The sequence below is a fragment of the Microcaecilia unicolor genome, chromosome 8, assembly GCF_901765095.1.
Source record: "Microcaecilia unicolor chromosome 8, aMicUni1.1, whole genome shotgun sequence".
NCBI classification, from domain to species: Eukaryota; Metazoa; Chordata; class Amphibia; order Gymnophiona; family Siphonopidae; genus Microcaecilia; species Microcaecilia unicolor.
In genome coordinates, this window is record NC_044038.1 from 34,042,008 (window position 1) to 34,069,286 (window position 27,279).

At 44.9% G+C, this 27,279-nt stretch overlaps 1 protein-coding gene across 1 annotated transcript in view; it reads left to right on the forward strand.

Annotated features, from left to right (window-relative positions):
• The window catches only part of SNX29 (sorting nexin 29), a 463,865-nt gene that overhangs the window by 100,173 nt on the left and 336,413 nt on the right, over positions 1–27,279 (forward strand). The window contains 1 exon segment of the mRNA XM_030211952.1: positions 26,479–26,542. Coding sequence (XP_030067812.1) covers positions 26,479–26,542 — 64 coding nt within the window.

Genomic DNA, 27,279 nt, shown 5'->3' on the forward strand with positions numbered 1-27,279 from the left:
TAGGTAGCTAAACACGAAGAAAATGTTCCACACAATGTGGAAACTCAAACGTATAAAAAAATTATTTCCCACGGGATGTTTTTCACATTCTTGTCCAAACCATGGTCCTCACCCATGCAGACTACTGCAATGGAATTTATGCAGGATATAAAGAACAACATTAAAGAAACTACAAACTGCCAAAAAACAGCAGCAAGACTCATTTATAGCAAAAACTGATTCGAAAGTGCATGACCTGTACTCTAAAACCTACACTGGCTGCCTATCAAAACTCGCATATCCTTCAAGATATGTACACTGGCCTATAGAATAATATTTGGCCTCTCTCCGGCTTACATGACAGACCTAATAATACTACCACAATGCAATGCAATGAAGAGCGTAAGATCCTACCTTACACTCCACTTCCCCAGATGCCAAGGACTGAAATACAAAACCACATACACAACAAGTTTCTGTTATGTTTGCACCAAAATCTGGAACTCCCTACCGAAAGACCTAAAATACAAGGACAACTATCTACAGTTCAGAAAACACCTGAAAGCCCACTTCTTCAAAATATCTTTCCTTAATGACAAATCTCAATAGTCATACAGATATAGGTCAGCACCCCATTAATCACAAACTTGAACTTGATCTGAATTTGGACTGAACTGAACCTGGCACACCTGCAAAACATGGCTTCTAACATGTAACCTGTATTCCCTTTGTAAATTGTAAGCCACATTGAATGTACCATTAGGATAGAAAATGTGGGGTACAAATGCAGTAAAACCAAAAATCTATCCTTCATTTAGTTGGGATTTGCATGGAGGTGGGCTAATTTTAGTGTACATTTTTATTTCTGTTTTAGCATACATTTTTATGTTAAATCCTTGTTGAATCGTTAGTGAAGTTCAAATTATAAAAAAATGCTGTAAACTTTATTACACTGCCCTCTATGATGCTATAAGATAGTTCAAACTATCTGCTACCTACATTTTGCATTCCAGTTCTTTCAGTGCTTGCCTAGATTTGTTGACTGAATGTAGCAAGCTAAGAACAGGTGAGAAACCAGATCTCAAAGGCACAGATCTAAAACAGTGGCAATAGTGTTAAGTACACAAGTTGAAGGTGTGTGCCAATTTGGTCAGTTTTCTGATTCATAACAAAAAGTAGCTTGTAAATGCCTAATAGAAACATATGTGTACGTACAGTTGGGCAGACTGGATGGACTGTACACGGTCTTTATCTGCCATCATTTACTATGTTACTATACGTTTGAGTGTTCAGAAATAAAATATTGTATTAAACTATTTGTTTTTGGATTTTGAAAGAATGCATCTTATCCCGGTACCGCTATTTTCCTGATGCTAAGCCTAGAGCTGTTAAAATTATGTATGTGTGAAATTCCCTGTGCATTTATCATTTTCACACAGTAGTACTACTACTACTATTTAACATTTCTAAAGCGCTAACAGGGTTACGGAGCGCTGTACAATTTAACAAAGAAGGACAGTCCCTGCTCAAAGGAGCTTACAATCTAAAGGACAAAAAGTGCAGTCAATCAAATTGGGGGCAGTCTAGATTTCCTGGATAGAGGTACAATGGTTAGGTGCCGAAAGCACCATGAAGAGGTGGGCTTTGAGCAGGGATTTGAAGATGGGCAGGGAGGGGGCTTGGCTTATGAGCTCAGGGAGTTTATTCCAACTGTAGGGTGAGGTGAGGCAGAAAGGGCGGAGCCTGTAGTTGGCGGTGGTGGAGAAGGGTACTGAGAGGAGGGATTTGTCCTGTGATCGGAGGTTACGGGTAGGAGCATAAGGGGAGATGAGGGTAGAGAGGTAATGAGGGGCTGCAGATTGAGTGCATTTTTAGGTTAGTAGGAGAAGCTTGAACTGTATGCAGTACCTGATCGGAAGCCAGTGAAATGACTTTAGGAGAGGGGTGATATGAGCATAACGGTCTAGGCGGAAGATAAGATGGGCAGCAGAGTTCTGAATGAATTGAAGGGGGGGTAGATGGTTAAGTGGGAGGCCAGTGAGGAGTAGGTTGCAGTAGTCAAAGCGAGAGGTGATGAGAGAGTGGATAAGAGTTCGGGTGGTGTGCTCGGAGAGGAAGGGGCGAATTTTGCTGATGTTAAAGAGAAAGAAACGACATGTCTTGGCTGTCTGCTGGATATGGGCAGAGAAGGAGAGGGAGGAGTCGAAGACTCCGAGGTTGCGGGCAGATGAGACGGGGAGGATGAGGGTGTTGTCGACTGAAGCAGAGAGTGGAGGGAGAGGAGAAGTGGGTTTGGGTGGCAAGACAATGAGCTCAGTCTTGGCCATGTTCAGTTTCAGGTGGCGGTTGGACATCCAGGCAGCAATGTCGGATATGCAGGCCGATACTTTGGCCTGGGTTTTTGCAATGATGTCTGGTGTGGAGAGATAAAGCTGGGTGTCGTCAGCATAAAGATGATATTGGAAACCATGAGATGAGATCAGTGAGCCCAGGGAAGAGGTGTAGATTGAAAAAAGAAGGGGTCCGAGGACAGATCCCTGAGGAACTCCAACAGAGAGTGGGATGGGGGTGGAGGAAGATCCATGAGAATGTACTCTGAAGGTATAGTGGGAGAGATAAAGAGGAGAACCAGGAGAGGACAGTGCCCTGGAACCCAAATGAGGATAGTGCAGCAAGAAGTAAATTATGATTGACAGTGTCAAAAGTGGCGGATAGGTCGAGGAGGATGAGGATGGAGTAGTGACCTTTGGATTTGGCAAGGAACAGGTCATTACAGACTTTAGTGAGTGTTGTTTCTGTCGAGTGTAGAGGGCGAAAACCAGATTGAAGCGGATCGAGGATGGCATGAGAGGAGAGAAAATCAAGGCAGCGGCTGTGAACGGTGCGTTCAAGTATCTTGGAGAGGAAGGGTAGGAGGGAGATGGTGTAGTTTACACTGGGCCTGCAATCAAATTTCCATATCATCAAGCTGATCAATCCATAGACTGGTGGGTTGTGTCCATCTACCAGCAGGTGGAGATAGAGAGCAAACTTTTGCCTCCCTATATGTGGTCATGTGCTGCCGGAAACTCCTCAGTATGTTCTCTATCTCAGCAGGTGGTGGTCACACACAGCAGCAGCTCTGGCTAGGCCTCCAAGCCTAATCCTTAGGTTTTGTTGAGGCCTGGGGTTGAGGGCTCTTTTGAGCAAGTGCAAACCTGGTGGTGCCAGGTCCCTCCTTTTCTCCCCCCTCCCGCTGGCTCCGTTTAAAAAAAAAAAAAAAAAAAAAAAAAATTTTAAACGTCTTTAAAGGCGTTTAATTCGACGTTTCTTTAAACGTTCATTGCAGCTACTCACTGGGACACCAGTTCGTTACAGCTCGGAGCGGCAAGCAGGTAATTTTACCTTTTTATAGCGGGCAGGGGGTTCCCCGATTCTTCTCCTCGTGGCAATGGCGTCGGAGGGCGAGGGCGCAAAGGGTCGCTCCCCGGATCGCTGGAGCGCTTCTAGAGGGGATGCGGGGGTTTTACAACCTGATTCGCCCTTGATGGGTGATAGTTTAGTGACCGATGAATGTCCCGGTCGTTCCTCCGGCGTGGCGGTTTTTTCCCGCCATAAACGCCCATCCCCCGCTCCTCGCCTCCGCCATCTTGGCCGGCCACGCGGCTCGGACGGCTTCTTCGTGGGCCGCCCTTGAGGTTGGAGACATTAATGCCATGAACGCCCTTAATTTGGGCGACGGCACAAAAGCGGCTAAAGTTAAGCGCCGTTCTTCCCGCGCGGCTCCTTCACGGAGTTTCGCGCCGGACGCCATTTTGGATGCGCAGCATGTCTCTCCCCCGCTATTGCGAGCGCCGGTTGAGAGTGCGTCTAGGGCTGTTGCCCAGGCTGCGGAAGTGCACAGTCTGGGGGGTTTCTCCCCCGAGTTTGTTTTGCTGCTGCATCAGGCTTTCCTCATGCAAAACGCTGCCCCTGCTCCCTCTTCTGATAAAGAGGTTGAGGTTCCCAGAGGTAAACGCCCTCGGGTTGATTTCCAGGCCTTGGAGGACTTTTGTCTCCTCCGATGTAGATGAGGGCAGCGTGTCTGAGGTCTCCCAACGATCCTTTGCGGATTCCTTGGAGGAGATAGATCCCCGCTCGGATGGAGCGGATGACCCCTCTGCAGCGCGGCTTTTTAGCCCAGAGGATTTGCCCAACCTGTTGTTACAGGCCATGGACACTTTGAAGATTTCCTCTCCGGAGGACGTCTCTCCCTCAGCCCCTGTTGGCTCTGCCATTATGCTGGGGACGAAGCGCCCGCCTAGAACCTTCCATGTGCATGATGCCATGCACACCTTAATTGCGGCTCAATGGGATGTCCCGGAAACGAGCCTTAAAGTGGCTAGGGCTATGTCCCGCCTCTATCCTTTGGCTGTGAGTGAACGTGAGGCCTATCTGTGGCCTACCGTGGATTCTTTAATCACTGCGGTGACTAAGAAAACGGCGTTGCCGGTGGAAGGTGGCACGGCCCTAAAGGACGCCCAAGACAGAAGATTGGAGGCGGCCTTAAGGTCGTCCTTTGAGGCAGCTGCTTTAAGTTTGCAGGCCTCAGTTTGCGGCTCCTATGTGGCCAGGGCGTGCCGGACTATGGTGCAGCGGGCTTCCCCCTCGGATCATTCCTTGAGGGCTGATTGGCCGGCCCTGGAATCGGGCTTAGCCTATTTGGCAGACTTGCTGTATGATGTCTGGAGAGCCTCAGCTAAAGGCATGGCTCAGACAGTCTCTGCGCGGCGGTGGCTTTGGCTGAAACATTGGTCTGCTGACCACGCCTCTAAATCCCGCCTGGCTAGATTGCCTTTTAAAGGCAAGCTGCTCTTTGGGGTCGAGCTGGACAAAATCGTGACCGATCTCGGCACGTCTAAGGGCAAGAAATTACCAGAGGTCAGGGCTCGGGTTAGTACTCGTCCCAGTACCTCCAGAGGACGGTTGCAGGAAGCCCGTCGGTACCGCCGGGGCAAGTCGGGTTCCTCTGCCCCCTCTTCCTTCAAGAGGAATTTCTCCCCCAAGCAGCATTCCTTTCGCAGAGACCGCCGTCCCGGAGGTGCTCCCTCCAGTCCTCCCCCAGGGTCTCGTACCCAATGACGGGGCCTTGGTCCACGCCCCAGTGCAGATTGGAGGACGGCTGTCCTCGTTTCTGGGCGAGTAGACCACTATAACTTCAGACGCGTGGGTGCTGGAAGTCATCAGAGACGGCTACAAGCTAGAGTTCTGCCAACCCTTAAGAGACGGGTTTGTACTCTCTCCCTGCAAGTCTCCGGTCAAGCTGTGGTAGTGCAGCAGACCTTGGACAACCTGATCCGCCTGGGTGCGGTCGTTCCGGTGCCAAAAAAATCAGATTGGCAAGGGACGTTACTCCATTTACTTTGTGGTTCCAAAGAAAGGAGGTTCTGTCCGGCCTATCCTCGACCTCAAAGGGGTCAATCGGGCCTGGAAAGTGAGGCACTTTCGCATGGAGACTCTCCGCTCTGTTATAGCGGCAGTGAAGGCAGGAGAGTTCTTGGCTTCCTTGGACATCAAGGAAGCGTACCTGCATATTCCCATCTGGCCTCCTCTCCAACGCTTTCTGCGTTTTACAGTCCTGAGACGACACTTCCAGTTCAGAGCCCTCCCTTTCGGGTTGGCTACTGCTCCGCGGACCTTTTCCAAAGTAATGGGGGTCATAGCGGCCTTCCTGCTAAAGGAAGGAGTACAAGTCCATCCTTATCTGGACGACTGGTTGATCCGAGCCCCCTCTTATGCAGAGTGCGGCAAAGCTATGGACCGGGTAGTTGCTCTTTTGAGCTCCCTGGGATGGATCATCAACTGGAAGAAGAGCCAGCTGCGCCCGACTCAGTCCCTGGAGTATCTGGGAGTTCGATTCGACACCCAAGTGGGCAGAGTGTTCCTGCCAGACAATCGGATTGTCAAGCTTCAGGCTCAGGTGGACTAGTTCCTAGTAGCCTCTCCTATTCGGGCTTGGGACTACGTGCAGCTGTTGGGCTCTATGACGGCCACGATGGAAGTAGTGCCCTGGGCCAGGGCTCATATGAGACCACTACAGCTATCTCTGCTGCTGCGCTGGGCTCCGATGTCGGAGGATTATGCTGTGCGCCTTCCCGTGGACCCAGCAGTGCGCAAGGCGCTGAGCTGGTGGACGCAGACAGACAAGTTGTCTGCAGGATTGCCTCTGGTGACCCCGGAGTGGATTGTCGTCACGACAGACGCCTCTTTGATGGGCTGGGGAGCCCACTGCTTGGGAAGGACAGCGCAGGGGCTCTAGTCTCCTGCAGAGGCAAGTGGTCTATCAACCTCCTGGAACTCAGAGCCATTCGGTTGGTGTTATTGGAGTTCATCCCGGTACTGATGTTGAAGCCTGTACGGGTCCTGTCGGACAATGCCACGGCTGTGGCCTATATCAACCGCCAGGGAGGTACCAAGAGCGCCCCTCTAGCCAAGGAGGCTATGAGTCTTTGCCAGTGGGCGGAAGCGAACCTGGAGCAGCTTTCAGCGGCCCACATTGCCGGAGTCATGAATGTCAAGGCGGACTTTCTCAGTCGCCATACCTTGGAGCCCGGAGAGTGGCAACTATCTGCTCAGGCGTTCTTGGACATCACGAAGCGCTGGGGCCAGCCGAGCCTAGATCTGATGGCGTCATCGGCCAATTGCCAAGTGCCGCGCTTTTTCAGCAGAGGACGGGACCCTCGATCCCTGGGAGTAGATGCTCTTCTCCAACAGTGGCCGACACAAGAGCTCCTCTATGTGTTCCCGCCCTGGCCCATGTTGGACAGGGTGCTAGACCGGGTGGCAAAGCATCCCGGCAGGGTAATCCTGGTGGGTCCGGATTGGCCCAGACGTCCCTGGTATGCGGACTTGTTCAGGCTCTCAGTCGACGATCCTCTGCGGCTGTCAGTGGAGCAGGGCCTGTTACATCAGGGTCCCGTGGTGATGGAGGATCCCTCTCCCTTTGGTCTTACGGCCTGGCTATTGAGCGGCAGCGTCTGAGGAAGAAGGGCTTCTCAGACAAGGTCATCGCCACTATGCTGAGAGCGAGGAAGCGCTGTGCTTCTACTGCTTACGCCAGGGTTTGGCGTATCTTTGCAGCATGGTGTGAAGCAGGCTCACTTTCTCCCTTCACTGCTCCAATTTCTTCAGTGTTGGCGTTCCTGCAAGAAGGTCTGGTGAAAGGCCTGTCGCTCAGTTCCCTTAAAGTCCAGGTAGCGGCTCTGGCTTGCTTCAGGGGCCGCCTGAAGGGTGCTTCCCTGGCTTCGCAGCCAGATGTGGTGCGCTTTCTCAAGGGAGTTAATCACCTGCGCCCTCCTCTGCACTCAGTGGTGCCTGCGTGGAATCTCAACCTGGTGCTAAGAGCATTGCAGAAGCCGCCTTTGGAACCCTTGTCGAGGGCATCTCTGAAAGGCCTGACGTTGAAAGCAGTCTTTTTGGTGGCTATCACTTCAGCCAGAAGAGTTTCCGAGCTCCAGGCGCTCTCATGTCGAGAGCCTTTTCTGCAGTTCACTGAGGCAGGAGTGACTATTCGCACAGTGCCTTCCTTCCTGCCCAAGATTGGTTCTCGCTTCCATGTGAATCAGCAGCTCTGTCTCCCTTCCTTTCGTAGGGAGGACTACCCAGAGGAGTACTCCGCTCTTGAATATCTGGATGTGAGACGAGTCATCATCAGATACTTGGAAGTGACCAATGATTTCCGGAAATCGGATCATCTGTTTGTCCTGTTTGCAGGTCCTCGTAAGGGTCTGCAGGCTGCTAAGCCTACAGTGGCAAGATGGGTCAAGGAAGCCATTGCAGCGGCTTATGTGGCCGCGGGGAAGGTGCCGCCTATCCAGCTGAAGGCTCACTCCACGAGAGCTCAGGCGGCCTCGTTGGCAGAGGCCAGATCCGTCTCCTTGGAAGAGATATGCAAGGCGGCAACGTGGGCTTCGGCTCATACATTCTCCAAGCATTACCGTTTGACTGTGGCTGCACGGGCGGAGGCCCGGTTGGGAGCTTCAGTGTTGAGGTCAGGGATTTCTATGTCCCGCCCTGGGTGAGTACTGCTTCGGTACATTCCACCAGTCTATGGATTGATCAGCTTGATGATATGGAAGGTAAAATTATGTATAATCATACCTGATAATTTTCTTTCCATTAATCATAGCTGATCAATCCATAGCCCCTCCCAGATATCTGTACTGTTTATATTCTGGTTGAATTTTAGGTTCAAGTTTAGCCTTCAGTTACTTCAGGAGGACTTCGTGTTCAAGTTCTTCTTTCACTTGGATTCTTCAAGAGTTGAGACGAGTTTGTGTTACAGTGAGCTGCTGCATTCCTCTCCCCTCCGTTTTACGGGGCTGGATTGAGACATAAATTCTGCCGGCTCTCCCTCCCGCTTTGTGCGGCTGTAGGGCAGCTTTGTACCCCTCCCGCTTCGGCGGTGTTAGGGTCAGTCAGCTCCTCCCGCGGTTGCGGTTGCAGGATAAGCCAGATCCCCCCGCATCGGCGGGTGTGGTGTCCCTCCCCCGCTCCGCGGGGATGAGCTGGACGGATTCCCCTCCCCCACTTGTGTGGGGATGAGCTGGGTTAATTCCCCTCCCCCGTTTCGGCGGTGGTGAGCTGGGCAGAGTGTCCCTTCGTGGGTGTAATTCTCTAAGTGCTGAGTCCTGCGGATGGAGCTTTGATATCGACATACTGAGGAGTTTCCGGCAGCACATGACCACATATAGGGAGGCAAAAGTTTGCTCTCTATCTCCACCTGCTGGTAGATGGACACAACCCACCAGTCTATGGATTGATCAGCTATGATTAATGGAAAGAAAATTATCAGGTATGATTATACATAATTTTACCTTTTCCTTGCAATAGTTCCTATATTAAAGTTTTGTTCCATTTTAGTGTAGTGCTTGTAAACCTCTCAGAAATGGGTGTTTGCCATAGAAATGTTAATTGTCCTTTGTGCAAAAAACAAACATAAAAACAACAACACAATTTGGCTGAATAGAAAAGAGCCATGATTATAACTGATGGGTGTGCAGCAAATTTTATACCAGATAAGGAAAGGGAGTGCAAAAGAGAGAGTGATTTAGTTGGCATAGCTATTTCGTAAGGCAAAGACAGAATCGTGGCAGTGGTCCAAAAAATAAGTGATGTTCTAGATGATCATTTCAAACTTTTCAGTGAAATGAACAAAGGAAAAGTCAAATGAAGAAAAGAATGTCATGAAATTACACAGGTTATTAGGAATGATGATTATAATTAGCACAAAAAAAATTCACAATTTCACATTCTATCAGAACAGTCTTCCCATCAAAAGTGACAGCATACAGGTGAGGTTTGTATGTCTCTAAAAGCTTTCAGTTGATGATAAAACAAATAGACTAGTTTTGGAAACTTGATTCACATTATTTTTAAATAATTGAAATTGTTTGATTTCAAATGATGTTGATGCACATTGAGGAACATAAAAGGAATAAAAAATAATTTTTACTGGTTTGCTGCTGTTTGTTTAAAAGTAGCAGGCAGGTGAACTGTATGTTATTTTGATTAGCGATAGTATTGATGAAAAAGTTTAATTTATAATTGTTTGTACATCTTTCATATCCTCTGGAAAATTAACTCTGGGTCATGATTTTTTAGTCTCTTAAATATGTTTCCTAAAATCAGAGCAAAAAGTCCCCCCCAAAAAGGAAACCAAATACGGAGAAGTTTAGTTTTTGCAGTGGAGAAATTGGGGTTTGCATTTTGGCTCATGCCTTTTCTTTGGTGGGTCAAGGTGAGTTGCATTTAAGTTTCCATATTATACACTGTAATACTCAATCCTAATTTACTTACTACTTAATGTATACTATTCTGCATCACTTTTTGTCCTGTTAATAACAATAGGTTGTTAGCCACATTGAACCTGATCTATTGGGATAATGTGGGTGTGAGACCCTGAGTGAGGGTTGGGCATTGCCGAAGGAAATAATACAGCTGGACAAAGAGGTAGAATGCAAAAATAAGTATTTATTCACAAGAACAGAAATTCCTGGGCCTGTAGCGAGGGTAAACCTATTACTAGTATTTGTTGTCATGTACTCTCAGGCCTGTTGCTTCACAGTATAATCGAAAGCCGATTTTGGCCGGCTTCAACTGCTTTCTGTCGCAGGGCCGACCAGAGTTCAAGGGGGCGTGTCAGCAGTGTACTGAAGGTGGGACGGGGGCGTGGTTAAGAGATGGCCGGCCTCGGCCGATAATGGAAAAAAAGAAGGCCGGCCCTGACGAGCATTTGGCCAGCTTTACTTGGTCCCTTTTTGTTCACGACCAAGCCTTGAAAAGGTGCCCAAACTGACCAGATGATCACCAGAGGGAATCGGGGATCACCTCCCCTTACTCCCCCAGTGGTCACCAACCCCCTCCTACCCCTCAAAAAATTAAAACACATTTTTTTTGCCAGCCTCTATGCCAGCCTCAAATGTCATACTCAGCTCCATCACAGCACTATGCAGGTCCCTGGAGCAGTTTTTAGTGGGTACTGCAGTGCACTTCAGGCAGGCGGACCCAGGCCCACCCTCCCCCTACCCTGTTACACTTGTAGTGGTAAATGGGAGCCCTCCAAAACCCACCCGAAACCCACTGTACCCACATCTAGGTGCCCCCCTTCATCCCTAAGGGCTATGGTAGTGTTGTGCAGTTGTGGGGAGTGGGTTTTGGGGGGGGGGGGTTGGGGGGCTCAGCACCCAAGGTAAGGGAGCTATGCACCTGGGATTTTGTGAAGTCCACTGCAGTGCCCCCTAGGGTGCCCGGGTGGTGTCCTGGCATGTGAGGGGGGACCAGTGCACTACAAATGCTGGCTCCTCCCACAACCAAATAGCTTGGATTTGGCCGGGTAGATGACCGCCATTAGTTTCCATTATCTGCGAAAACCAATGGCGGCCATCTCTAATGCCGGCGATCTCTAAGGGTGGCCCAAATGTTGAGATTTGGCCGGCCCCGACCGTATTATCGAAACGAAAGATGGCCGGCCATCTTGTTTCGATAATACAGTCGGGTACGCCGCTTAACAGGGTCGTCATTAAAGATGGCCGCCCTTATAGATGGCCGGCCCCGTTCGATTATGCCCCTCTATGTGTTTTTAAAAAATAGTAGTGTAAGCAGCCGAAACTGTTGCTACCTATCAGGCATCTGTGTTTATATTTCCCAGCAGGTATAAATATCTGCACCTAAAATATTCAAGACATAAATTAGTATATTTTATAGTCTGTGCATGTACTTGTGAACTCTGCTTATATTCTGCCCAAACTCCATCCCTGTATATACCAGTTAAGTGCTTGTTATCATGTCATCACACATACTTTTACACTAGTTTGGTATTTTGTAAGTGGCCATTTATGTGAAACAGCTTTATACAATTATTCTTCGTGTTCTTGCAGTTTGTTTTTCATATGCATTTTTCCCTTCAAGAAGTTGCAGGAAATTAGAGCCTTGACTGAACAGTATACTGTTTCCAAATGTTACATAAATGATCACGTCCATTTTCTGGCATGTGATTATTATTTATTTATTTATTTTGCTTAAAGTGTGGCTTAAAAATATGATTAATACTGAATTGAAAAAAATTGATCCGAGAGATTTAGATGGGTACTTGAGATGTGGTAAAAGTTGACTTTTCATTGTAGGAGTCACTAGCATGTTGTGTCTCTGCACTGTAGTTTTTAGTTTTAGTGACTCCTGTGGTATATAACACAGCTTGCTATCAACCTTGCAAACTGCATTATTCATACCTTCTGGGAGGATAGGGTCGCTAACCTGTGGCCCAGTTACACCCAGGCAGTATTTTAAAGGGGCCAAGTAGACAGTACTTGTCCCCCTCCCCCCAGACTGTCAACGTGCCATAGATCCTTCCCCTCCCCCCTGGCCTACCTCTCCAAATTCCTGGTGTCTAGGGGGTTCTGGGCAGGAGTGATCCTCAGTTGTTCTGCCCCTGCTGCTGTCAGGTTCCAAATGGTCCTGGTGACTCGTAGTGGTAGTCTTTGTGATACTGCCACTGAGTTCGACCTGCCCTATAAGGGCTTTTTGCTCTTATATGGCAGCTGACCCATTGTGGTAGTACCACAACATGACTGTTAGGGGTTGAGAGCAAGGGCAGGAAAGACTAGGGTTCATTCATGCCTCAGAATCCCCTAGACACAGTGAATTTGGAGAGGTATGCTCGGGAGGTCTTTGGACGGAATGGGCCAGTCTGTGGAAGGAAGGGGGCTCTTTGGGAAGGAATTGTGTTTGGAGGAGGTGTGTCTCGGGGAGTTGTCTTAGAGGTGGGAAATAAAGTTTGCTCCGCTCCTTTAAGAGGATTTCTGGGAGCATTGGGCTTAGTGTTAGTTGTCCAGTTCTCCTAGGTTGGAACAATAATGGCAGCTTTGAGATTTTCTTGGAATAGCGCAGCTTGCAGGCACACAAAAACTAACAGCAGCTGCACATACAGTAGCAGGACTTGCTTATCTACTCGTGCTCTAACTGAAATCATTTTCCTGCACCTTTTCTGACTTCATGTGCAATTTTTCCTTGTTAGTCACCCTTGTTTCTATCTAACTCATGTTACTCTGTCTTTTGGCTACTTCTACTTTTACTCTGTGGTGTCTGTTAAAATGTTTTAATGTGTATTATGTTGACATTTACCTAGCAGACAATGCCATAATGTATATTGTTATTTGAATATCTTTACTGCTGTAATTGTCCGCCTATGCTCAGCGTATTTGTGCTGTACGTTACTCTGGGTGAATTTCTTCAATATCGTGGTAAATTGTAATGGTAAATAAATATAAATAAATAAATAAATAAATAACAATTTGCTATTTATCTAGCATGTTTAAGCTTCAGAGAGGGGGGTAGAGACTGCAGGTTTCAGCCTTGTAGGCAATTTCCCTGCTAGTGGTCTGATAGCTACAGTACATTAGAAGAAAGAAGGGGGATACATGTGTGCGAGATACAGCTGTCTACTAGGGTAAGCAGCTCTTTGAAAAGAGTGACTGCCTTTTAATCCTGATGAATATAGAGTATTTAAAAATCTTGAAACAGTAGTAGTATTGATCCATTCTTTATTATCCACTGCTTGCAAGTTTGTTACAGACCAGAAGAACTGCAAGCCTTCACTCATGCACAGCTTGCTATCAAGTTACAAAAAATCTTAAAGGCTTGAAGTTGGCAGCCTGTCATAGAAAGAGTTGGTTGTCCTTTGTCTCCAGTCTGGGGGAGGATTCTGCTATCATCATCAAAAGAATAGATAAAGATTGACATTCTATTATTTTTGCCTTTCTTAATTTACGAATATTGTTTCATGTCGTCTTGGCCTAAAATTCTGGACTGAACAAAAGTTTGTTATTGTCTAGTAATATAATTATTTTTATTTATTTCTGACATTGATATACCTCAAACAATCCAATCACTGGCTACTAAGTGGTTAACAACCCACTAAACATTAGTACTTTGTACTGATAAAGGAGCATGAGTAAGAAGAAGACGACCCAAAAGAAAAAGCAAATAAAAATGTCTTTAGAAGGGCTTTGAAGGTCTGAATAGAGGAGGCAAGTCTAAGGTGGGGAAGAAGGGCATGCCTTAGGGAGGGACATAGGTAACTGAATGCAGTCTCACAAGAAATTGAGAGTGTAAGGACTGGGGAGTGGGGGGCAGAGAACTCAAAGGAGATTGCCATAGGAAGAGCGCGGGCAGGGGAGAATAGGGGATAGAAGTTTAAGGAAAGCTGGGGCAGATGGGGAGCGACATTTGAAGACTAGCAACAGAATTTTGTGGCGAATTTGGGAAGCGATGGGGTGCAATGTTTGAGACGGAGTAGAGGGATAATGTGATCAAAATGATGCGCACCATGGATAAGTTTGACCACAGTAGATTGTTTGAGTTTGGTACCTGCAGGCAATAGGAAGTTTTTTTTGTTGTTTTTTTTTTAGTAGGCCTCAGACTTAGGACTTAGATATACTATAGCCTTTATAAATTTTACTTTCATATGCAGGAATTTCCTTTAAGGTGGAAAGATACATTTGCCTTATTTCCATGCGACCTTTAGAACAGAGAAACCCATTTCTTGTTTACATACCTAGTCCAGGCATCTCTGATAGTCCTCCTTTTTTTTTAGGGGGGGGGGGGGAGGGGAGTTATGTGTTGTAAAAATCTGGCTTTTACTGCATTTTGATTTACCATGGGAGTTGCCAACTTTCTGTATCACAATATTGCAGGTTCCTGACTTTTGCGGTATACGTATGTTGCTGATTGTGTTTATCCTTGCAAGCAGTGCTATCCCACAGATCTGGGAGCATTTGGCCATATCTTAATGGGGCCACACTTAGCACTTGACCCATGATGTGCCTCTTTCATCCCCCCCCCCCCCCCCCGAAGCACATGCTCTCTTTTCTCTTAAATAAGTGCACCCCAATAAAAGGTCCCCCTGGGCCTACCGTAACAAATCCATAGTCTCTAATAGTTTGGGTAGGAGCGATCCTCTGTTGCTCTTGCCCTTGCTGGTGCCTGATTCAAAATGGCACTGGTGACCTTTAGTGGCAGAGTTGTGCTAGGCCTTATATGGAAATATAACCCGTAGTAGCAGTACTATGAGATTGCCACTAGGAGTCATTGGGGCCATTTTGGTCCAGCAAGAGTAAGAGCGACAGCAGATCGCACTTGCCCAAATCTAGTAGGGACCAGGGATTTGTTACAGTGCACCCTGGGTGGTGGTGGCTTCCAATGAGGGGAGAGTGCTGTGTGTGACCACTTTTAAAATGTGAACAACAAACAGCAGATCAAAAAATTATAGAAGTTCAAACAATGAAGATGAATTAGCCTTGCAACATTTCTTCCAGAGTTTCATTGTTACTCTAGAGAGAAGTGTGCATTCTGTTTTTACCTCTCTAGTTGTGCCTCTGATGCAGCATTCTGGCAAAATGTGGCCACGTCAGGCATTAAATTCCTTGCTTTGAACGTCTGTATTTGTTGGTCTTCTGTTTGTTCTGCTGTATTTATGTTGCAGATCTTCTGCCTCTTTTGTGTGGCCTGAGAACATTTGGCTGCGGCTTAGCAGCTTGGTGCTCTAGGAACAGTAAAATAACCCTAGCTTTTATAGAATTCACATAATAATGAGCTGCATTGCATCATTTGTATGTTTTTCAATTCATTTAGTTTAGTTTGTTTATTTATTTAAATTCCACACAAAAACTATGCAGATTACATAGATTACGTAAAATCAACTCAACAATAAACAAAACAACCTAAAAAACATTGCGTTGAGGGCACCAAAACCAGTTAGAGCTCTTTAACATATGTTAAGGGCAAATAATGCAGTTAGTGCCCTAACATAACTTGATAAATACCCTCCTTAAAGGGCATATAAAGTTTAGAGTGTTGATAGCTGTATTTATGAACACACTGAATTCTTTACAGGTTGTATTTTAACAATATAAAAATTATACAGAGATGAGGTACAGCAGCATGAGAACCTGGGGAACCTGGTTCGGTTCTCATTGCAGCTTCTTGTGACTCTGGGCAAGTCACTTAACCCTCATTGTCCTAGGTACAAAATAAGTACCTGTAATATGTAAACCACTTTGACTGTAACCCCAGAAAGGCGCTATATAAAATCCTATCCCCTTTCAAGCTCATTTGCGGTATCTATTCTAAAATGTATCAGAACATTCAAAGAATCCAGACCATTTAAAAATGTACTTTAAGGTGCAAAGCCTAGGCGATTTAACAAGATTTATAGATTTTACTTCTGTTATGCATGCCACTGTAGTTGAGGCAGGTTTGGCTTTCTTTCAATCAGTTAACAGGATAAATTAAGTTTCTCAGCTTCAAACATCCTTTGAGCTTGACAAGATCTTTGGAATTCCACTTTGTTCAGTTTCACATGTGTTATTAGAAGGATCATTTATCACCAAGAGTGTGTTAAAATTGATTTCTAAGTCTAACCAATGTAGCTTCTAGAACGTTTCAGAGCTAGGTGTGTATAACCCAGTGTGTTTGCATGGAATAATGAATTCACTTTTATTCACAATCCTTTATTGAAATGTATTGTGAGACTCTGAAGTTATGAGATCTATTTGTAGAAACTAAGATTTGGTGTAATATAGAAAATGAATTTTAAAATTGTGGGTAAAAGTTAATTCACAGTGGTACTCAGTGTAGACAAGATTTGCAATGACTGCAGTAGGCATAACCATTACTAAACAAGACACATGGAGGGGCATAATCGAAAGGGGTGCCCAAGATTTCCTGAGGACGTCCTCACAGGACGTCCCGGCGAAGGGGCGGGGAAACCCGTATTATCGAAACAAGATGGGTGTTCATCTTTCGTTTCGATAATACGGTTGAGGACGCCCAAAATACGGTCATCCCTAGAGATGGTCGTCCTTAGACTTGGTTGTTTCTGATTTTTGGCGATAATGGAAACTTAAGGACGCCCATCTCAGAAACGACCAAATGCAAGCCCTTTCGTTGTGGGAGGAGCCAGCATTCATAGTGCACTGGTCCCCCTGACATGCCAGGACACCAACCGGGCACCCTAGGGGGCACTGCAGTAGACTTCAGAAATTGCTCCCAGGTACATAGCTCCCTTACCTTGTGCGCTGAGCCTCCCAACCCCCCCCCCCCCAAAAAAAAAAAACCCACTTCCCACAACTGTACACCACTACCATAGCCCTTACGAGTGAAGGGGGCACTTAGATGTGGGTACAGGGGTTTCGGGTGGGTTTTGAAGGGCTCACATTTACCACAACAAGTGTAACAGGTAGGGGGGGGAATGGGCCTGGGTCCGCCTGCCTGAAGTGCACTGCACCCACTAAAACTGCTCCAGGGACCCTGCATACTGCTGTCATGGAGCTGAGTATGATATTTGAGACTGGCAAAAAATATTAAAAAAAATTTTTTTTGAGGATGGGAGGGGGTTAGTGACCACTGGGGGGAGTAAGGAGAGATCATCCCCGATTCCCTCCGGTGGTCATCTGCTCAGTTTGGGCACCTTTTTGTGGCTTGGTCGTAAGAAAAAAGGACCAGGTAAAGTCGTCCAAGTGTTCATCAGGGATGCCCTTTTTTTTCCATTATGGGTCGTGGACGCCCATGTGTTAGGCATGCCCAAGTCCCGCCTTTGATACGCTTCCAACACGCCCCCGTGAACTTTGGTTGTCCCCGCGATGGAAAGCAGTTTGGGACGTCCAAAATCGGCTTTCCATTATACTGATTTGGGCGATTTGTGTCGAAAGATGGGTGTCCTTCTCTTTCGAAAATAAGCCTGAAAGGGTCGGGTCTATTTTTATAAAACTGATAGCAGAATGTTTTACATATAAGGGTGTCCACAAATCATTTGTTGGGCACTGTTTTCCTCTTCTCTGCTATGTAATTCTCTTTCAAAAAGTGTCATAAGTACATAAGTATTGCCATACTGGAAAAGACCAAAGGTCCATCAAGCCCAGCATCCTGTTTCCAACAGTGGCCAATCCAGATCACAAATACCTGGCAAGATCCAAAAAAAGTACGAAACATTTTATACTGCTTATCCCAGAAATAGTGGATTTTCCCCAAGTCCATTTAATAACGGTCTATGGACTTTTCCTTTAGGAAGCCGTCCAAACCTTTTTAAAACTCCGCTAAGCTAACCGCCTTTACCACATTCTCTGGCAAGGAATTCCAGAGTTTAATTACATGTTGAGTGAAGAAAAAGTTTCTTTTTTACTCTACTTTTCAAACTAGGTGGAGTGAAATAGTGGATACCAAATAAACTAAAATACATATTTAATAACATAGCAGTACTCAGAAAAGGCATATTTAGCAAATTTAAGAATAACAAGCATTTTTTTACATTTTAACATATGTTGATACTTTTTTTTACTAAGCTGCATTAAGCAGCTATCACAGTTTTACCACACAATAGTTGTTAGCCTGGACCTGTGCTAACAGCTATTGTGCATTAAAACCAGCCAGCATGGTGTTAAAAATCCTCAAGCTAGCTGCTTAAAGTGGGCATGCAATAGGCAGAGATGGGGCATGGCTGGCTGAGACATTGCATGGTTGGGTGCCATGTGCTATCTGTCACGACTGCTGATAGTGTGGTTGTGCTTAATGCCATTTCAAGAAGTCCATAATAATCCTTATATGGCAGAGTAAAGTCTAGCAGTAGTACCATTAGGACAGCTCCTACCTCTCAATACTGGACTATCTGGGAATGTGTAGGCAAATGATTGTGGGGGAAGGATTATTGCCTGCAGGTACTTGGCTTTCCTATGAGGGAGGGGCTTGGCAAAGGGGTTCTTGCTTCGGGGGGGGGGGGGGGGGGTCAATGTTGTGAGTGTTCTGATCGGGGGAGAGAGGGCCATGGATGTTGCTGTCAGGGTCAGGTTGTGCCAGTGTGGAAGATCCTTTTTCTTGTTTTACTTTTTCATTATGTTCATTAGCAGATAGTGCAGGTGCACCTACACTATCTACTGTCTATCAGTGCATATAACATGATGCCTGTGCACAAACGGGGTAGTGTGCCAAAAGTTAGATTTCTGTTAGGTGCCAAACCTTTGGAGCTCAAATAGCATTTAACAGAAGTTGAGTGCCAAATGGGGATGAAACAGCAGTTAGGCACCTAAGTGCACTTAGGTGCTATTTTATAAATTGGTGCCTAAGTATTCTAGTAGAAACAAACAGGAGACAGTCTACTGCAGAAGCAGAACAGGCAACCAAACAGCAGCAGTGATCCAAGGAAGGACAAACAGAGCATGAGTTTATCCAAATGTCAAATTTAAAGGAAACAGTACCCAACCTGGCCAAGTTTCAGAAAAACCTTCGTCAGGGATCTGCAAACAATAAATATAATAAAATCAAGAAATGACAGCATATGTTTGTTTCAACAGTTTTTATTGATGACACAATGGAAAATGCAACCAACAAGCCAATCATCCATCTTAATAAGAGCCAATTAAAGAGCCCGTCATCAACAGTTTTAACACTTTTCACCCCACCCGACCCAATCCCATATCCCACCCCCTTGACAGCATATATTTATATGGTTTATCTAATTTGAAACTAAGCGTTATAGGCAGTAATAGTGATATTTGTGATTTTTTTATATGTTGATAGGGTATTGCAGTACATGCTTTGAATCTGTGAATGTATTGTGGAAACCTATGTGGTAATGTTTGCATTCTTATTATTTTCATTTTTATATAATCTATTTTAATGATGATCTGTCTTATACATTGTATTGGTTTTATTACATTTATTGTTTGTAGACCCCTGATGAAGGTTTTTCTGAAACTTGGCCAGGTTGGATCCTGTTTCCATTAAAGTTGACATTTGGATAAGACACTCACAAATCACTAAACCCAAAACACATACTAGGAAATGTAGTTGGAAAGCAGTGACCACAAATGCTCACAGTCTAAGCAATAAAATTAATGACCTTCAAAGCCCTGATGTTGGAGACTGACTTGGACATAGTTGCAGTCACAGAGACATGGCTCAATGGTTCCCATGAATGGGATGTAAACATACCAGGCTATAATCTTTTTAGGAAGGATAGAGAGGGACATAAAGGTGGAGGAGTAGCTCTGTATGTGAGAAATTATATCGCAGCAACTGAAATGACAGGGAAGTGGGGAAAGGAAGAAGCGATATGGATCACCTTAACAAGAGAGGATAGAACCTTGGTCCACGTGGGTGTTGTCTACAGACCCCCGACTCAATTGGAGGAACTGGATAAAGATCTGATCGCTGATATTCAAAAGTTGGGGAAGAAAAGAGAGGTGCTGTTGTTGGGAGATTTTAATCTGCCGGATGTAGATTGGAAGGTTCCTTCTGCGAAATCGGAAAGAAGTAGAGAGATTGTGGATGCTTTCCAAAGTGCTCTGCTCGGACAAATGGTGACGGAACCCACAAGGGAGGGAGCGACGCTGGATCTGGTGCTCACGAATGGAGATAGTGTGTCAAATGTCTGAGTGGCTGCGCACCTGGGAAGCAGTGACCATCAAACGGTTTGTTTTGTTATAATGGCTCATGTGGTTAGCGGCCACTCTAAACTCAAAGTCCTGGACTTCAAGCGAACTGACTTTAACAAAATGGGGGAATACCTGAGGAAGGAGCTGATGGGCTGCGAGAACGCACAACATGTGGAAGGACAGTGGTCCAAGCTGAAAGAAGTAATAAACAGGGCCACAGACCTTTATGTAAGGAGAGTAAATAAAAGCAAGAGAAAAAGGAAACTGATATGGTTTTCAAAGCAAGTGGCTGAGAAAATAAAGGCTAAAGAGTTAGCATTCCAGAAATACAAAAAATCTCAAGTAGAGGAACACTGGGAGGAATACCGGATGAAACTGAAAGAAGCCAAGAGAGAGGTACATCTGGCGAAGGCGCAAGCGGAAGAACAAATGGCTAGAAATGTACGGAGGGGAGACAAAAACTTCTTCAGGTATATTAGTGAAAGGAGAAAGACTAAAAAGGGGATTGTGAGACTAAAAGATACAGCAAAACGCTATGTAGAAAATGATGAAGAAAAAGCCAATTTGCTAAATAGATACTTTTGTTCTGTTTTCACTGAAGAAAATCCTGGGGAAGGACCGAGAGGGACTGGAAAAAGTACACCTGAGAATGAAGTGGATAGAGCACCGTTCACGGAAGAGAGTGTATATGAACAACTTGGAAAGCTAAAGGTGGACAAAGCCATGGGGCCGGACGGGATCCACCCCAGAATACTGAGGGAGGTCAGAGAGGTTCTGGCGGGTCCTCTTAAAGATTTGTTTAATAAATCCTTGGAGACGGGAGAGGTTCCGAGGGATTGGAGAATGGCGGAGGTGATCCCTCTTCACAAAAGTGGTGATAGGGAAGAAGCTGGAAACTACAGGCCGGTAAGCCTCACTTCGGTTATTGGAAAAGTAATGGAAGCCATGCTGAAGGAAAGGATAGTGAATTTCCTGGAAGCCAATAAGTTGCAAGATCCGAGACAACATGGTTTCACCAAAGGGAAATCGTGCCAAATGAATCTCATTGAATTCTTTGACTGGGTGACAGGAGAATTAAATCAAGGACGTGCTATGGACGTCATCTACTTAGATTTCAGCAAGGCTTTTGACACGGTTCCCCACAGGAGGCTCTTGAATAAACTAGAAGGGCTGAAGATAGGACCCGAAGTGGTGAACTGGATTAGGAACTGGTTGACGGGCAGACGCCAGAGGGTGGTGGTAAATGGAGTTCGCTCGGAGGAGGGAAAGGTGAGTAGTGGAGTGCCTCAGGGATCGGTGCTGGGGCCGATTCTGTTCAGTATATTTGTGAGTGACATTGCCGAAGGGTTACAAGGTAAAGTTTGCCTTTTTGCGGATGACACCAAGATTTGCAACAGAGTGGACACCCCGGAGGGAGTGGAAAATATGAAAAAAGATCTGAAGAAGCTGGAAGAATGGTCTAACATTTGGCAATTAAAATTCAATGCAAAGAAATGCAAAGTGATGCACTTAGGGAGTAGAAATCCAAGGGAGGCGTATGTGTTAGGTGGGGAGAGCCTGATAGACACGGACGGGGAGAGGGATCTTGGGGTGATAGTATCTGAGGACCTGAAGGCGATGAAACAGTGCGACAAGGCGGTGGCCATAGCGAGAAGGTTGCTAGGCTGTATAGAGAGAGGTATGACCACAGAAGAAAGGAGGTTTTAATGCCCCTGTATAAGACGTTGGTGAGGCCCCACCTGGAGTATTGTGTTCAGTTTTGGAGGCCGTACCTTGCAAAGGATGTTAAAAAAAATGGAAGCGGTACAAAAAAAAGCTACGAGGATGGTATGGGAGTTGCGTTCCAAGACGTATGAAGAGAGACTTGCTGACCTGAACATGTATACTCTGGAGGAAAGGAGGAACAGGGGTGATATGATACAGACATTCAAATATTTGAAAGGTATTAATCTGCAAACGAATCTTTTCCGGAGATGGGAAGGCGGTAGAACGAGAGGACATGAAATGAGATTGAAGGGGGGCAGACTCAGGAAAGATGTCAGGAAGTATTTCTTCACAGAGAGGGTGGTGAACGCTTTGAATGCCCTCCCGCGGGAGGTGGTGGACATGAAAACGGTAACGGAATTCAAACATGCGTGGGATAGGCATAAAGGAATCCTGTGCAGAAGAAATGGATCCACAGAAGCTTAGCTGAAATTGGGTGGCGGGGGGAAGAGGGGTTGGTGGTTGAGAGGCTAGGATAGGGGAGGGCAGACTTATACAGGGTCTGTGCCAGAGCCGGTGATGGGAGGCGGGACTGGTGGTTGGGAGGCGGGAAATACTGCTGGACAGACTTATATGGTCTGTGTCCTGAAAAGACAGGTACAAATCAAGGTAAGGTATACACATATGAGTTTATCTTGCGCAGACTAGATGGACCGTGCAGGTCTTTTTCTGCCGTCATCTACTATGTTACTATGTTACTATTGTTGTGTTTGTTCTTCTTTGGATCGCTGCTGCTGTTTGGTGGCCTAAATATTCTAGGCCCCTGTTTACAAAGCCACACTGATGGTACGGTACTTTGAATGGGCTGTGCCAGAAATGCCACGTGGCTTTGTAAAGGGGGTGGGGGGGAGGGGGCTAGCCTTTAACTGCAAAAGAGCATGGGCGGGGCATGGGTGTTTTGACTGTTTCAATGTGTGTTTTATTGAATATCAGGGCACCAAACTGCTATATTTAGGTGCTCAAATTTATACCTGCCATAGAACAGGAATAAAGGGGTGTTGCTGGAATGTAGGTGCCTAATTGCTGACTTGCACTAGTATTCTATAATGCATTAGGGTGCTGATGATAAGAAGTAAACATGGGCACTAGAGGCCATTAGTGCTGTACTAGCGCCCGCATTTACCAGCGCAGAATGATCAGAAGAGTCTAGCGCAGCAAATGAGCATGCCAGGCCTTAGCACAGATAGCATGCGAGTGTAGTCAATCTCATTTAAATGAGGTCATTTTGTATTCCTTCCCAATGATCAGAAAAGAGCACCCGAAACATAGTTGCCTTACCGCTGTAAAAAATAACGCCAGGTCCAAGAAGATGTTAGGGTGTTTGGAAGAGAGGGGTTTCCATGATACCCATGCTTATCTCATGATTCTGCAAAATCTACCAGTTTTGATTGCTTTTAGAAATAGAAGGAAGCTTGCATTTTGACCCTTACTTTTGTGTTGTGTGAGAGAATGTGACCCAGCTATACATGGTACCTTGACTTGAGAAATTGTGCTTTGAGGATTTCCTACTAGAGCTGATAAATTACTTTAATTACTAGAAATGTTGTTATAAACAAGTTTGGTTTGCATGGTAACATTTATTGCTGTTTAGATAGCAATGTTTTACCATTTGCAATTGTAACAAATCAAATTAGTAAGATTGTGGGATCTTTTTTTTTTCTTTCATTCCTCTTTAATTTTGTTTTTTATATGCATGAAAAAAAACATTTTTAACATAGAAAGAAGGCACTATTTAAATGAAGAACAGATATGAGAATTATGAACAGAATGTTATGCATGCATAAATTTGTATTGTAAAATATACTTGATTTAGTATACTTGGATTTCCAACTGTGTTATTGCTCATAAAAAGATCTGCAGGATAAAAACAACCATTTATATACAAGGTGACTAGTTTTTAATAAAGGGATATCATTTTTCTCTGTAGCTTAGGTGACTAGAAGTAATTTTTGGTTGTACTTTTTTCCCAAAACTTTTTATTTGGCTTGGTCGTTTCCTTCTGTTTCATGGGACTTCCAGTTCCATGGGAACCATAGCTGGGCTCTAGTCATGAGCCTTCATTCACATCTATCTGAAGGTTTTTTTTCCACCCTTCCAATTTATTTAGTCCTGTTATTTTGAATTGCAATGTGCAGGATCCCCTTAAAAGCAGTAAAGGCAATTTTATAATCTGGGCACACTATTGCCTCTTAAATTTAGGCACCAGTAAGCATATAGAATAGTAGCACTTATGCGTGTGATGGGAGCAGATGATTGGCAGTTATGTATACAAGTCCTAGGTGCTATTCTGTTAAAAACGGGCTTAAATCACTTGGCAGTCCTTTTACTAAGGTGTGCTAATAGATTTAGTGTGCGCTAAATGCCATGCAGCCCATTATATTCCTGTGGGTTGAATGTCATTTAGCACACACTAATCATTAGCACGTACTAAATCCGTTAGCCTGCCTTAGTAAAAGGACTCCTTAGTGTGCAACTGTCGGGGGGGGGGGGGGGGGGGGGGGGGTGCGGGGTACATATGAGCAGAGCATGGGCATGTTGTCAAACAATATGTACAACTTACAGATAGTTGAGATCATTGCATGGTGCACTTAAGCGTGCCCGCTTACGCCAGCCATTGACCTGTCATAAGTGGGCATTGCTACATTTTGACATCCTGATGTGGCTTTGTGCTAGCATTCTATTGTGGCTTAGGCTTGCCCTTAAACTATTGTAGAATTAGTGCTAAGCGCACTCCTTTTTTCCACCTAAGATGAGGTTCCAGTTTATAGAATTGCCACCAGTAGTTTTTCACCCTGAAAGAGATTTGCACATTACATGCTGCTCTGCTTTTCATTTGGAGGGCATTTTTTAAAGCCATTTAAATGGGTAGATAAGCCATGTGAAAATGATCCTTAATCTGGTTAAAAGTATGTAGTGGGTTCCATAGTATGCCATCTAGGTGGGGTGGGGGTGGGGGGCATGTTTGGTAGATTTGGAAAACTACATGTTGAGTAAATTTCACTAAAGTCTGTCTACAAAGAAAGCAGGTGCAAAGTCCACTTTTGGTCAGTTTTAAAAGTGAAGCTACAGATGTGGTTTTCCTTAGAAAATTAAGTACATAATCTGTGGGTACAAAGTGCCAGCTAACTTTGCACATAAGAACATAAACTTTGCCATACTGGGGCAGACCAAAGGTCCATCAAGCCCAGCATCCTGTTTCCAACCTTGTCCAATCCAGGTTACAAGTACCTGGCAAGATTCCAAAACAGGGTGTTTGAAAATTGCACCTGTAGAGTATCTATTCATGGAACAAAAAAAATGGAAATTAGCATGCCAAAGTCCTGCTTTAGACGTATTTAACATGTTTTGAAAAAAAATATTGGTGGCTTTCCTTTCATCGGGTATGTGCATAAGTTTTCTGCAGTGAAGAACAAGGTTTAAATTCCATTTCTATTTTACAAATTGAGTATTAAAGATCCTTACTGTGTTCACATAAATGATCATTGAAGTTACTTCAGTTTGCTTCAGTCCTAACACTAAATGGCTCTAATTTAGATTTTCATCAATAATGTTTCCTTCCTTAGCAGCCAGAGATAGTCCAGCATTTCTATGCTTGGGGACTATTTGTAATCTTCAAACCAGAACATTCTGTGCAGTTTTGATTTAGACCAGTTGAAGATGTTGCTATAGACATGGCTCAGATATTACTCTTCCTCCTAGAACTGTCTATGATACGTCTCTAACCACAACCTTTACTTGGAAGATTAATAAATGTATTTTTTTGGAGGGGGTGGGGGATACTACAGACGTTCAAATATTTGAAATGTATTAATCCGCAAACGAACCTTTTCCGGAGATGCGAAGGAGGTAGAACGAGAGGACATGAAATGAGATTGAAGGGGGGCAGACTCAAGAAAAATGTCAGGAAGTATTTTTTCACGGAGAGAGTAGTGGATGCTTGGAACGCCCTCCCGCGGGAGGTGGTGGAAATGAAAATGGTAACGGAATTCAAGCACGCGTGGGATAAACATAAAGGAATCCTGTTCAGAAGGAATAGATCCTAAGGAGCTTAGCCGAGATTGGGTGGCACAGCCGGTGGCGAGAGGCGGGGATAGTGCTGGGCAGACTTATACGGTCAGTGCCGGAGCCTGTGGTGGGAGGCGGGGCTGGTGGTTGGGAGGCGGGGATAGTGCTGGGCAGACTTACACGGTCTGTGCCCTGAAAAGGACAGGTACAAATCAAGGTAAGGTATACACAAAAAGTAGCACATATGAGTTTATCTTGTTGGGCAGACTGGATGGACCATGCAGGTCTTTTTCTGCTGTCATCTACTATGTTACTATGTTACTATGCATGTTAATTGGTAGAGTAGTTCTATACCAGTAAAAGATTTGTTTCTCTTTTAAATTGTACTGTTATCAATAGAAATCAAACAAAATAAAACATGGAAAAGAAAATAAGATGATACCTTTTTTATTGGACATAACTTAATACATTTCTTGATTAGCTTTCGAAGGTTGTACTGTAAAATTGTAGACATGCATGTTTGATACCTTAAGTTATTAAAATAGCATGTTGAATGCAGTTAACTTATGTTTATTAATATTTTTAAGAAAGGTATTTGATCTGTTTTTGAATTTTGATGGCATTTATTTAGTCCATAAGAGTGCCACTAAAATTATAGAGAACCTAATGTGTTGTGGAATTCAAAAAAAGAAATTAAGATGGGGCAATTTCTAGATTGTGTTGATGCTTGCTCTGAAATGATTCAAGAGATGCTGTTAGCTAGTTATTATTCTGTATTTCTTTTCAGATGAACTACGACAAGCCATTGTGGCTATGATGAACAGAAAAGATGAACTGGAAGAGCAAAATATGTAAGAATTTGTAGTATTTTTTTTCATGTGTAAAGGGCTTCTTGTATCATCAAAGAATTCAAAATCTAAAGTTGAATGTACTGATTGTGGATGGAGTTTGCTTCATTTTGTATTTATATGTTTATTTAAACCTACTGTATATGGATGTTAACAGAAAAAAAGATACATAAGTAATGCCACACTGGGAAAAGACCAAGGATCCATCGAGCCCCAGCATCCTGTCCACGACAGCAGCCAATCCAGGCCAAGGGCACCCGGCAAGCTTCCCAAACGTACAAACATTCTATACATGTTATTTCCGGAATTGTGGATTTTCCCCAAGTCCATTTAGTAGCAGTTTACGGACTTGTCCTTTAGGAAACCGTCTAACTCCTTTTTAAACTCTGCCAAGCTAACCGCCTTCACCACGTTCTCCGGCAACGAATTCCAGAGTTTAATTACGCGTTGGGTGAAGAAAACTTTTCTCTGATTTTGTTTTAAACTTACTACACTGTAGTTTCATTGCATGCCCCCTAGTCCTAGTATTTTTGGAAAGCGTGAACAGACGCTTCACATCCACCTGTTCCACTCCACTCATTATTTTATATACCTCTATCATGTCTCCCCTCAGCCATCTCTTCTCTAAGCTGAAAAGCCCTAGCATCCTTAGTCTTTCTTCATAGGGAAGTCGTCCCATCCCCGCTATCATTTTCGTTGCCCTTCGCTGCACCTTTTCCAATTCCACTATATCTTTCTTG